The sequence below is a fragment of the Eptesicus fuscus genome, chromosome 21 (assembly GCF_027574615.1).
Source record: "Eptesicus fuscus isolate TK198812 chromosome 21, DD_ASM_mEF_20220401, whole genome shotgun sequence".
In the NCBI taxonomy this organism is placed as follows: Eukaryota; Metazoa; Chordata; class Mammalia; order Chiroptera; family Vespertilionidae; genus Eptesicus; species Eptesicus fuscus.
Window position 1 is genome coordinate 10,024,369 of NC_072493.1, and position 12,464 is coordinate 10,036,832.

The window sequence follows — 12,464 nt, forward strand, 5'->3', positions numbered from 1 at the left end:
CCAGTGAGTTTCGCTCTGTTTCTTCACCGGCCAAGACCCTCAGCAAGTCCAGCAGGGACTGGCACGCTGAGCCCGCGGCCAAGGCGTCTCCGGCTCTCCCGCCTCCCTCCTCCTCTGTGTCCACCAACACACCCCAGCCCCCCTCACCGAACCAGAAACAAGACCCCGGCCTCAGCTGGCAGCAGTGCAGGCGATGGACGGAAATGTGTCCCCAAATCCACGTGCTGAAGCTCTGCCGCCCAACACCTCCGACGTGACTGGATTTGGAGACAGGCCCTTCGCGGCTGCGATGAATGGAAATGAGGCCCTGACTCAACCTGACTGGTGTCCCCACAAGAAGAGGAGAGTGTGACGTGCGGGGAGACACCTGGGGGTGCACACAGAGAGAATGCCGCGGGAGAACCAGCCCGGGCGAGCCGCGGAGAGCAGCGCCAGGAGGAACCCAGCCCGGCGCACGGCCCTGAGCGCCCGGCCTCCTGCTCCAGCCGCCGATCCGGGGTCTTTAGTTGCGGCAGCCCCAGCCAGTTCAGGCAGTCCACGAGGAAAAGAATCTGTCCTAAGTGCAGAACTTTAAACCAGTGGAAATGGCGTGAGAAACGCGCAGGGTTCTTTGACTTTGTGAGAAAATAATAATTTTGGAAGAAATTTCGAGTTAAAACGACAGGCGTGTTCCAAGGAAAATCACTTACTGTCCAATTTTTAGTATTCTAATTAAAGCAGAGGTCAGGATCCTTTAAAAGCAATAAGGAGCTCCTTTTATTAACATATACACAAAGGGTCTCAAGATGGTCTTGAGGTATAAAACTATAAAAAGCCCTTTAGCATCCACTCCGTAAGAAATAGCTTTTCAAAGTCCTCTCCAACGCCCTCACCACCACTCAGGGGAGAGGCTGGGGTGGCAAAGCCAACATGAGCCCACGGAGAAAAGGAAGCAGAGACGGGAGGACAGTCAGGCAGCCCCCGGCACAGGCTGGCAGAGAGCAGGCGGCGGCAGGCACCAGCGTCCTTACAGTGGAAGCCGAGGCCCCTCTGCAGAGCGCTGCCCACGCCCGGCGTGGCGGGCTGCAAACCCGGGGCCCTGTGAGGAACCAGGTTTGTCCAGTGGAACGTTCTGGCTATTCTGTAAACCTGCACTGCCCACCGAGGCAGCCACAAGCCACACGTCACTCTTAACTACTTGAAATTTGGCTCGTGTGACAGAGACACTGGCTGCTGTGTGTTTTTTTAACTTGATTAAACCTAAATAGCCACGTGTGGCTTATGGCTGCCAGGCTGGCCTGGCAGGTGGGGAACCTTCCCTGCTGCTCTCGGGACCTGGGAACCCAGGCACCAGGCACCCGTGGGCGTGCTCACACGGACCAGCAAGGCCACACACTCTCCCCCGCTGGTCACTGCTGGGAAAAGGCATGCGGGACTGCAAGTGTCATAATTGGGCCACAGTCTGAAGGGGGCTCCTTCCCATCTGTGAGGCTGAGCAGCAGCCTTTGAGCTATTTCGGTAGCAAAGAGATGCATGTTCTAATCCCTTTCCTGCCCCATCAAGGTCAGGAAGAGGTTCAGTATAGGATGCACGCAGCCTGAGAAGTGGGTGCTGTGCGCAGTCGGAAAGTCATTGTTTCTCTTAAGAGACGCATTTGGGCAACCAAGGAGGTGTTAGCGCAGAGGGGGCAGGGAGGCCTGCACACAGGGCCGAGGACAGCAGGGGATGGCCACCGTGTCCCGCTACCGTTGTCAGCCCCACAGGCCCCTCCCCTTGGGTGAAATCCAGGCACAGAACCCCAACTCCAGCCCAGGAAACACACCCACGCACTGGCTCGCAATCCACGTGCACCTGAGAGTCAAGTTTCAGACCTTCAGGTCCCCTGGAGACCCCAGGGGACTTGGCATAAAGGTGTCACTAAAACAGCACTTGGTGGGACATGACATTCTGTCTCCTCTGAGGACCCCTGTCTTTCCGGGCCCTTTGGCATGCTCATATCCTTAAACAGGGGACCCCCAAGGCTCACCATCAACACACACACACACACACACACACACACACACACACACCACGCAGTCTCTCCGATTCCAGTAACCGCCAGCAGGAGCCTTTCTTTTCTTTTCTGTTGTGTCCCTTGGTGTCACCCTCCCTAGCAGGGAGTGGGCGGCGCTGGGTGGCCGAGGGCACACAGTAGGAGCTGCCCAAGGGGCCGGCGTGGGAGATCCTCTAAAGCCTCCACCAAGAAAAAGGCTAACTGGCCCGGCAGTGTATACCATATCCATGCCCAACGTTAGGGCAGTGTGTGCTCCAGTCCCATCTACTGAAATGAAACAGAAAACCCAGGGAGCCCGGATCATCCCGTCACAATAAACCAACTAGTGAATGGCGGAGCTGGCCACGGAAGGGGGGTGAGTGAGAATCACTGCGACGGGAGCTGCAGCCGCGCCTCGGATCATTTATCTCTGGAAGGCGCAGACTCGGTGCCGGTGCTCGTCTCCGCTGGAGAAGATGGAGAGGAAGGAGATGAGATGTGGACGCGGGTCCCATCGCCAGGTGACCAGCCTGGTGGTGTCACGGGCTCTCTGGGGGACCCCTCCAGCCCCGGAGCACGGGACAACAGTGGAACAGCACCCTGCACACGCCCACCTTCCAGCAGACCAGACCACTAGCATATCCTGCAGAGAGTGGGCAGTAAGGTTCAATTGCCCTTAATGACCCAGTTCAAGAAGGCGGCTGGATAATGGCTCTCAGGTTTCTTGCCTGGCATCCACGTCATTTCCCCGACTCTGACTTCATTATGTCCCTGACTTAGAGGCAACGGCTTCTGCAAGGTGCCTTTCCCTCACAGGCGCCGAAGTGCCGGGGAGGCTGGGCCATCCCTACACAGGTTTCTCATGTGAAGAGTCAGATCCCCGGCTCCCACACAGGCTGGAACATGGGTGTGTGGGAGGTGTGGGGTGTGGGGTGTGAGGCGGGGGAGAAGAGGACACACTAGCACATATTAGAGGAAGGACTAAGACAAGAAATATGTAATCAGAAGCCACCGCAATTACAAATGCAAATGAACAGGCAGTTGGCACTGACCTTTGTAGATTGTTAGAGGACTAATTAAGGCAAATCAGGAACTCTATCCACCAGGAAAACAAGACAGTGTACGCCCGGAGAACCACTCCTGTCCTCTTCACGTGGATGCAAAACGCAAGCGAATCAGACAGTAATCAGACTATGTGTGCCGGGACTGACGAGTAGAAAACCATCTCCATGAACAAACGCAGCCAAGGCGCACCCCGTGGCGAATCAGGAGCGACTCGGCTGAGGGCTCTGTCGATGAGGTTCACCGACGTTTGAGCTCCGTTAGGTTCCATACCCGTGAGCAGATGCCGCCCACGCACCAGCCCGATATGCCAATTACTGACTTTGCTTAGAATGGTTACTTTTAAAGCTTTAAGGAAATACTTTAAGAAAACGGAATCAACCTCTACATTATTCTGCAAATTCCCTTTTTCATTTAACAATATGTTCTCTTTCATTTGGTACACAATGGTCTCTCTTCATTCTTGCATATAGTAAAGCACCTTTCTAAAAAAGCACACAGATGCTTACAACCCGTGGCCAAACAGCCCTTCAGTGGGGAATGTATTTATTACAGATAAAGCCTGTTTCCTTCATTCCTCCATAAGGGCTTGAAATCCAGTCACCCCGATTTAGTCTGATGCGCTTTTACATCGAACTTCTCCAGTTAGAAATCCATCACCCCATGCCTTTCCCACGCCCCGTTAACAAGATGTACAGTAAAAAGGGAAGAAAAAAAATAAAGAACATAGCTTTGGTTTTATAAAAACAATGCTTCAGGATTACAGAACTGGCCACACATATTTTATTGCTATGAGAAAAATCACACTGAAATTGCTTATAACTTAGCTATTTACAAAAAAAAAAAAGTAATGTAGTTCCTGTTTAGAAGGCAGCCTTAGGCCAATTTGGAAAAATAAAAACACAATCAAACGAGAAAGTTAAAAACAGTACATGGTCTTATCCTCTTAAGCCTTCCAAGCTAAACAGAACTCCCTGAAAGTTGGTTCAAAAAATGATCCATCGAGCAAAGCTGGTGACTGTTTCAGTACAAGTTGTCACCAAAACCACCTCGTCACCTGGCAAGCCTCCCTGGCCCCGGGAATTCACCACCTCGAGCACCAAAGCTGGGTCATAAGGGGAATTCCGTCTTCTGCGCCAAGCAAGAGTCTCCGGCTCTCTGAATGAGCGTGCCTTCGGTAAACCGAGTCACCCTCCATTTGCCGCGAATGCCTGAGCTGGTGCCTTAACCACTGTATCCACGCCTAGAACTCAAGAGTCCTGTACACAGTAGGCGCTCAGTCAAGAATCGCTAGTTACATCTGGGCAAAGTTTTGAAATTTATGTCTACATGAAGGAAAGAGCCGTGAAGGCAAGGGTGAGCGAGAAAACAGGAGGCGGCGGCGAGAAGGAAGGCTGAGGACCGAAAGACCAAGGGCCTCTTGTGCCCGGGCACTGATAGAATGAAATTACCTACACTCCCCCTCCCCCCCCCCACCCCCTCCCCCACCAGAAACGCCTCTTTAACAAGCACACGGGGAGCTGATCCTCCCCACGACCCACCTCCCAGAGCTTCTGGTGCCCGGGGAGGTCAACAGCAGCTGCCCCGTCACAGGCCTACTGGCCAGGGTGGCGGCCCAGGACAGGCTTCCTCTACCTCCCCTGGGCGTGCGGACGGCGTGGAAAGACCAACTCCCAACACAGTCAAGGGACCACTTGGTCTTAGAAAATAACATGCAAGCCAATGATCTGAAGATCGGGATGCAAAAAAGTAATAATAACGGGGGGAGGGGGGGGGAAGTCTCATCTGGTTAGGCTCCTCTCTGTTCTCTGAGATGTGTCCTTCCCAGCCGTGTCTGAAATGAGAAGGCCCATGCTGTGTGTGTGTGTGTGTGTGTGTGAAGCATAACCACAACCACCGTCACACGAGGTGAAGACAAGGCAGTGGAGGGCCGGCCTGCCCACTGAGGTGAGGGTGAAGCTTGCCCACAGGCAGGAGCACGCAGGGGAGGAAGGCCTAGTCCCGAGCACACCGCTGGCAGCCAAGACGTGGCCCTGCGGTGCAGGGCAGGCCGAGATGCTGCCTGCCTGGGGCGATGCGGCCGGCGGCAGGTGTAAGTCCTGGCCACGACCAGCTGTGAAGGCCGAAGAGGATCGTCGCAATTCCTCCTCCTGCACATTTACATGTTCATGGCGACTGACGGGCTAGATGGTGAGCTTGCCTGACTGGAAAACATGTTGGCTGATGTTAACAAGTAAAATGTGAGAGGGCGACATTGTTGTCATCCCAGGGAAGGACCTATCCGAGAGTTCGCGCCACGAGCCTCAGCAAGGGAAGCCCCAGCGCCCGAGGAAGGCGACAGGAGCCCGGGCGTAAGGTCCTGAGCTCGGAAAAGGAAAGGAAGTTCTTTCCGATGGCTTCTGGGTAAAGCTTTCGGGAATGTGGACAACAGGGAGGAAGGAGAAAGAACGCGCTCATTAACTTAGCATCGGGACACCAGAATCGAACACGCCAGACAGCGCAACCTTGAACACGCGCGCAGCTTAGAGTCAGAGCAGGCAGGGCTCGCAAGGTGCTCCCGACTCCCTCACGCTACAGGAGCGGCTCTTCTGGCTGAAGATTACGGTCCTCATTTTTCTGTTGGAGAGGAGAAAATGGGATGTTTTATGAAGTCTGTGGGTAAAATCTGAAGTTGATGACCGTCCACTTAATGCCATGTCACAACATCCTTTTTCTTCAAGACATTCTTTTGAAGATTTTGATTTTGAGAGAGAGGAAGGGAGAGAGAGAAACATCGACATGAGAGCAAAACACTGATCGGCTGCCTCCTGCGCGCCCCTGGGGAATGAGCCTGCAACCTGGGCGGGCAGGTGCCCCGACCAGGAATCCAATCAGCAAACCTTCAGGGCACTGGATGACGCTCAGCCAACGGAGCCACACCGGCCAGGGCACGGAAGACATTTTTTCAAGAAGTTTTGAAGAGCCAATCCCTTGGGAGGAGAGGTGGAGAGGAGATATTTTAAGGTGAGTTTTCTTAACCAAGTTTCCAAAACAGCACCGAGTTACTGTTAATGTCAACAGGAACATCACCTAATCATTTGCCTCTTTGTCATTGGTAAGGAGGATGAACTTAGCCGGGGTGGGGTGGGGTGGGGGTGGGGGTAAGAGGGGTGCAGGGTGGGGAGGGAGGTGGGTAGAGACCAAAAACATGACTGCGGGCCGAAGACAGTACAAAAGGATTTTGAAATCCAGAGAGGAAGTCTGTCACCCAGACCACAGTTGCTCATACACGTCGGGGGGAAAGGAACCCTCACGCGCGTTACACGAGAGGAACCCAGAGGCGACGGTGCAGGAAGGCCACTCCAGGCTCCGCACAAAGAGAAGTGCTACGTTATGAAACAGGGAACTGTTTGTTCCGCCCACAGACCCCGGCTGAAATGGCAGCTGTACACTATTTAGTTTGGGCACCTCATTAATAAAAAGGGAATTCTGAGCCCAGTGAAAGAAAGAATTGAGGGGGGAGGGACCAGCTTTTAACAGAAGATTAAAACAATGACGTAGGCAGAGCTGGCAAAAAAACACACAACATTAAAAAGAAAAACCCCAGCCCTGAAATAAAGAGGTGGAGGAAGGAGACTCCTAGGAAGTGACTGGGCAGTGGAATAATGGGGAGCGGCAGGGGCAGCCAGAGGCCAGATGCCCCAGTGGGGACTGGGGACCCCACAGCCAGATGGCACAATGGTCTCAGTCTTTGGGCACAGACTGTCCTTGGGTCCCGGGCCCCGTCCCTTGCTCCGGAGAGCACCCCCCCACACACAGAGCGATGGGGTCAGACAGGAAGCGAAGTAGACCCCATGGGTTAAGGCGGCGGGACTTTAACCAGAGCAGGAATTTGAAAGACACGTGGGAGCAGACAGTCTTGCAGGAACGTGGCAACGACAAGACTATCCTGGTGCCCGACAGCACCTTCCTGACACGACTCACACCGACTCAGGGCCACTGGCCTGCCGCTGTGACAGGAAACCGGAGCCACTCCAGTGAGGGTGGGGGACACCCTCAGAGGGGGTGCCGCCTGCCACACGGGAAATCAGCCCCCTTATGTGGAGAAGGGGGTGCAGTCAGAGCGGGGTGTCGGGGACAAGAGCAGGTGGGCAGGGGTCTGGGGGCTCTGGAGGGGTGCCCCAGGAGGAAACGCGGCCCCCAGCACAACTGCTAACAGCAGGGCCTCCAGAGATGGGGAACTGTCATTCTGGGAGGCTGAGCCATGAATTAATCATAGGTACCTAGAAAACCAGGGAAAACAAAAAGTTGTACAAGTAGGTAAATGAAATTATAAAACTCTACACGGCTCAGCTGTGATTAATATTTATAGAGTTAGAATAATGAAAACACTGAATATTAATAAAACCCCAAATTATTATTTAATCACACTGGAAGACAGAGGGAGGAGAGGACTGAGCGTGTAGGGGGCTGGGGAGTGGGGGGAGGGGGAACGCTGGGGGGGGGCGAGCAGGGAAGGGTACTGCAGAGTGCGCGTGTGTGAGTGTGTGCGGAGCATGGTGTGTGTGTGTGTGTGTGTGTGTGTGTGTGTGTGTGTTTGCAGATGGGGAGTGTGTGAGTGGGTACAAGTGAGTGGATTTATAGAATGCCATGCTAGTGAAATCGCCATTTTCCAGTGTAGAAAGCCAAGAGATTCCTTAAACTTGGAAAAAAAATCAAAAATAGTAATAGAAGCATGTCAATCAATATGGAAACAAGTAACACAAATCCAGCTAAAACCTGAAAGCCATTGCTCAGAGGAACGGGATGAGGGAGGGTCACGCCATTTTTCATAAGGGCTGCGTAATTTTTGCCTTTAGAAGCTCTACAAGTGTGCAATTTGATAACGTTAAGATTAAAACCACTCAGCCCCGATGGCTCCGTGGCGGGGAGGGAGCTGCAGGTGGTGGAGGGAGAAGGGTGGCCCTGAGTCCCCCTCTGGACCAGGTCGATCAGCAGCGAGTCATTGGGAGAAAAGTGTGGACAGGACATCGTGAGCTCAGCCTGCGAGGCGGCACCAGTGAGAACCCGGAGCTGCTTAAAGGGCCCTTGGCAAGGCCAGGAGAGCCAAGCTTCCAGAGGCTGGGAGCCAGGGCCGGGCCCAACCCGGGGATGCCAGCGCGTGGGCAGCCGGAGGGGCCGGAGGATGAGGAAGGAACACACCTGAGCGCCCAGAGCAGGGAGGGAGCTTCGAGACGGGGCCGGGCAACAATTTCAAAGACCACAGAAAGGGGAGAGTCGGGCCAGCAGGGAGCCCCTCGGGGGGGGGGGGGGGTGGGTAAACCCAAGGCCCAGGGGGCCCTCTCCAGGGCGGTCTGATGACAGGAGGACACAGACCAAGGCGGCATGAGCCGCAGCTGGAGAGGACCCGTGAGGACAGGCCTTCCAGGGTCCAGCTTCTCCCGGAGGGAGGCAGAGCGCGGGGCGCAGGGCTACGGGAGGGCCTTTGCTTTACTGTTTCTCAAGAGGCAAGCGACTGTCCTGTGCTTCCCAGTTGAGAGAAAGGGATGGGAAGTCTGAAAACACAGCAGAGGGGTGATTCCAGCGAGCGCGGTCGCAGGGGGGTGTCACAAGGGGAGGCCGGGGGTGCAGGGAAGGTGACTGTGGGCGAGCTGACAGGACGGGAGGTGGAAGGCTCGGCTCCGGGAAGTAACAGGCAGCACTGAGTCACGGGGCCACCGGGGTCGCTTTCAAATATAATAATAACGTTTATAACCAGGCTTTGTTTGGATCCTACCTGAAGCTATTCCTCCCAGACCAGACGTGAGGCCACTGACTGTCCTAATATCGAACAAGACATAGCTTGGCACTTGCGCGATGCACAACGTGAAGCAATACGCTGCACCCACAGTGTGCGGTGGGGCCAGAAGAGCTGCTGGCCGGCTCCCCGGGCAGTGGCTGGTGATACCAGAATCAAAGTGCTCCTAAGTTCCTTGTTTAAAAAAGCAACAATCCATGCATGTTCCTTCCAGAATACAATGGCCGCCTATGCGGTCAGCCGTGGATGCGAGGCGCGGGCCTGCTGCACCCACCGACCCGACGGAGGCCGCACGCAGGTCGGCATCTGGCCCACCCGGGCCTCCGGGCCGGCGAGACCACTCACCTGGGTCGGCGGACGGGCACCTGCGGATGGTGAAGATCTGCCCCAGGTCCTCGTCCTCCTCGGGAAGGCCCTTCTGCAGCCGCTGCAGCTTGCGCAGGCTCTCGCTGCGCTGGTGCTTCATGGAGCGCACGTGCTGGATGAGGTTCAGCTTGGCCTTGGTGGAGTAGCTGCACAGGACGCAGTGGTAGTAGCAGCTCTCGCCCTCCACGCTGCTCTCGTGCTGCTGCAGGTGCTGCGGGGCGAAGAAGACAGACACGCCTGGGGTTAGCCACTCAGAGCCCATCACTGCCCCGAGCCCACCGCTGCCCTGAGCCTGCCGCCCCGAGCCCACCACTGCCCTGAGCCTGCCGCCCCGAGCCCGCCGCCGCCCCGAGCCCGCCGCCCTCCTGAGCCCATCACCCTGAGCCCATCGCCCTGAGCCCATCACCCTGAGCCCATCGCCCTGAGCCCATCGCCCCGAGCCCAGCGCCGCCCCGAGCCCAGCGCCGCCCTGAGCCCATCGCCATCCTGGCTGCAGCCCGATATGATTCCTTAGACTGAGAGGCTTAGAGGGTTTGTTCTGTGCGCCCCCCTCTCCCCTCCGCCCCACGGCGCCTTCTCCAGCAGTTCCCCGAAGAGAAGCAGCAAGCTGCTCGCATTCCTGTGTCCCGCAGCGTCCCCTCCCCTGTGGCTCTTCACGGGCTGCGAATGCGAATGGGTTGGACCTTTCTCAGCTTATCGTGTTCCTGGCCCAGTAACGAAAGGCCCCCTTCCTTATGGAGATCAGGTCAGCAAACCGCAGCCCGCAGGCCAATCCCACCTGCTGACCACTTTTGTAAATAAAGTTTTAAGGGAACACAGCCACGTACGTGACACGAATCGTCCAGGGCTGCTCTGAAAACACCACAGCTGCATGGTTCCAACAGAGACGGGAGGTCCTGCAGGCCTAAGACAGAGCTGCCTGGCCCTCTGCAGCGAGCGTTAGTCTAAGGACAGCCCATGAGGTCACCGGGCCTGTACAGCTCCCCACCGAGGTCAGTAACACAAGCCGAGGAAGAAGGCGTGAGTGTTTGTATTAGGAACTACAGTCTATTGGGAGAACTAAAAAAAAAAAAAAGACAGAAACGTAAATTTCTCCCCACTAGTTCCCTGCCAACATCTCAAGGTCACCCGGCTTCGGCACGGACGGTCACACTGCGCTCTGTGTGGTGTCTGGGGGCACAGCACTGATTCCAGGGCCCGGGAGCCCACGAGCTGGCGGGAGGCGGCTCACGCAGGGTTAAAGTCGCGGGTGCAGAACAGCAGACCCGGACGTCCATGCCTCAGAGGGGACAAAGATTTTCCAAGGACGACATTCACAACATTTCCATGCCTCCTTGAGAATGAAAAAGCAATGGGCCCTTTCTGGGAGCAGTGAGGGAACGGACATGCTGCTCTGGGCGCACAGAAAGGCCACCCCCTTCCCTCCCAATGACCGTGGGAGGGAGCCGGGCGCTTCCCTGCTGGGTACACCTAGAGCAGGGGGAACAACTCCGAAAAGCCTGAGTGACTGACCCACGCTAGCCAGCCGGTCTGTGGAAAGGAGAGAACCACACCCTGACTCTCGGCATCCTCGTGGAGGAGGAAGTTCAGATGATGGACGCGTCTAATGTGTTCATGTCACCACCTGTCCCTCTCTCCCTCCTCGCCCACAGCCCCATCCCCAGTCCCGGGAGCCGGTCCGAGTCGCTGCACAGAGCACACAGCAGGTGCCTCGGAAGTCACCTCGCTGCTCCCCCGCCTGCCCCGCGCCGGTCCCGTTCGATGCACACACCCTGACAACCGTGTCTGGTCCGGGTGACAATAAGACCCCGAGAAAGCAGAGCAGTTGGAATGCCCGGCCCGGGGCCCAACACTGACAATACCCAGGGCCCCACCAGCACTTCCTACCCAATGGCGCGGCTCTGAGGCTCACCTGCGCACAGGCGCACGTCCAACGCTCACCAGACAGTGTGAACGCTCCAGGAGCACGTCTGCACCTTACTGGGAGAGGCACTATGAATACGCCAAGTACGTGTTGTAGAAAACTCACTGTGTGTCGGGGGGCGAGGGGGAGAGGGCAAGGCCCTCGATCACGTACACGGGCGCAACTAGTCCTCAGGTAGGAGCGTGAAGGGCTCTCCAGGTACCGACAGAGAAAATCCCTTCCCCACAAAGTGGGTGAGTTCACACAGCTGAGTGCAGAGCCTTGGAACTTGCTAACGTCTCCACCAGTAACAGCTACTCAAGTGCCATGTCCCAACGAGAAGGAGTTCAAAGAAGGAGTGAGTTCAATGTTAACTTGTTCAAGAAACTGCAACAACTTAAAATAAAAAGCTACTTTTCTTGAAATAGATTTTGTGAGTTGTTCTGCCAGGCCGGCGTGGCTCAGGGATGGAGTTTCGTCCTGTGAACCAGGAGGTAACAATTTGATTCCTGGTCAGGGCACATGCCCGAGGAGCAGGCTCGATCCCCAGTGTGGGGCGTGCAGGGGGCAGCCAATCAATGATTCTCTCTCATCATTGATGTTTCTCTCTCCCTCTCCTTTCCCCTCTGAAATCAATAAAAAGGAAAAGAAATAAAAACATTAAATGTGAGCTGTTTTATCTTTTCTTGGTTTATCTTCAATTTGCCTCCTCTGAGGCGAGGCTCCTTGCCGAGAACTTTAGGGGGATGAGCCGAACCGAAGCACTGTGTTCCCAAGGCTACAGCCCTTCTCCCAGGAGAGGGCCTGGTGGACGGATATAAGGACAAAGATGAGCGTGGGACGGAGGAGCAGGCGCCAGGGACTGCGGTCCTGGTCACCAAGAATTACCCTTATTAAAGCCTCAACAAAAACTGCCTGAATGAGAGACAACTGGAGAAATAGCCACGGAACCCAAAGCACCAAGTTCCATGGAGGGACTGTGGTGAGACCAAAAGTCCGCAATCCGAGCAAGAACAGTACGCCTGACCCCCAGGTCCCAGCACCTTCCCACAAAACAGGACTTCCTCCCGTAAGGCACTGATTCATAGACATCACGCTTTAACATGGATGCGGGGGTTCTTTCAGAAATGGCTGGGGTTTCTGACCTCAGAGCCAGAAGGAAGGATACCACGGCCAAAAGGAACTGGGCAGAAGTCAAGATATCGAGTGTCTTTTGCCCGGATGCTCGTGGGCTCCCGGGGGACAGCGCTGTAAATCCTAATGACATAAACATACTGCGGGCTCTGCTTTCACAGCAACTGGCACGAGGAGGATGCTCCAGAGCCAGTCTGCGCTCCAGCTCATGG

General features: G+C 55.6%; 1 protein-coding gene across 1 annotated transcript in view; it reads right to left on the reverse strand.

Annotated features, from left to right (window-relative positions):
• ZFHX3 (zinc finger homeobox 3) overlaps positions 1–12,464 on the reverse strand; it is a 160,833-nt gene that overhangs the window by 87,660 nt on the left and 60,709 nt on the right. Inside the window, exon 3 of the mRNA XM_054710419.1 lies at positions 9,195–9,426. Coding sequence (XP_054566394.1) covers positions 9,195–9,426 — 232 coding nt within the window. The remainder of the gene's footprint in view (positions 1–9,194; positions 9,427–12,464) is intronic.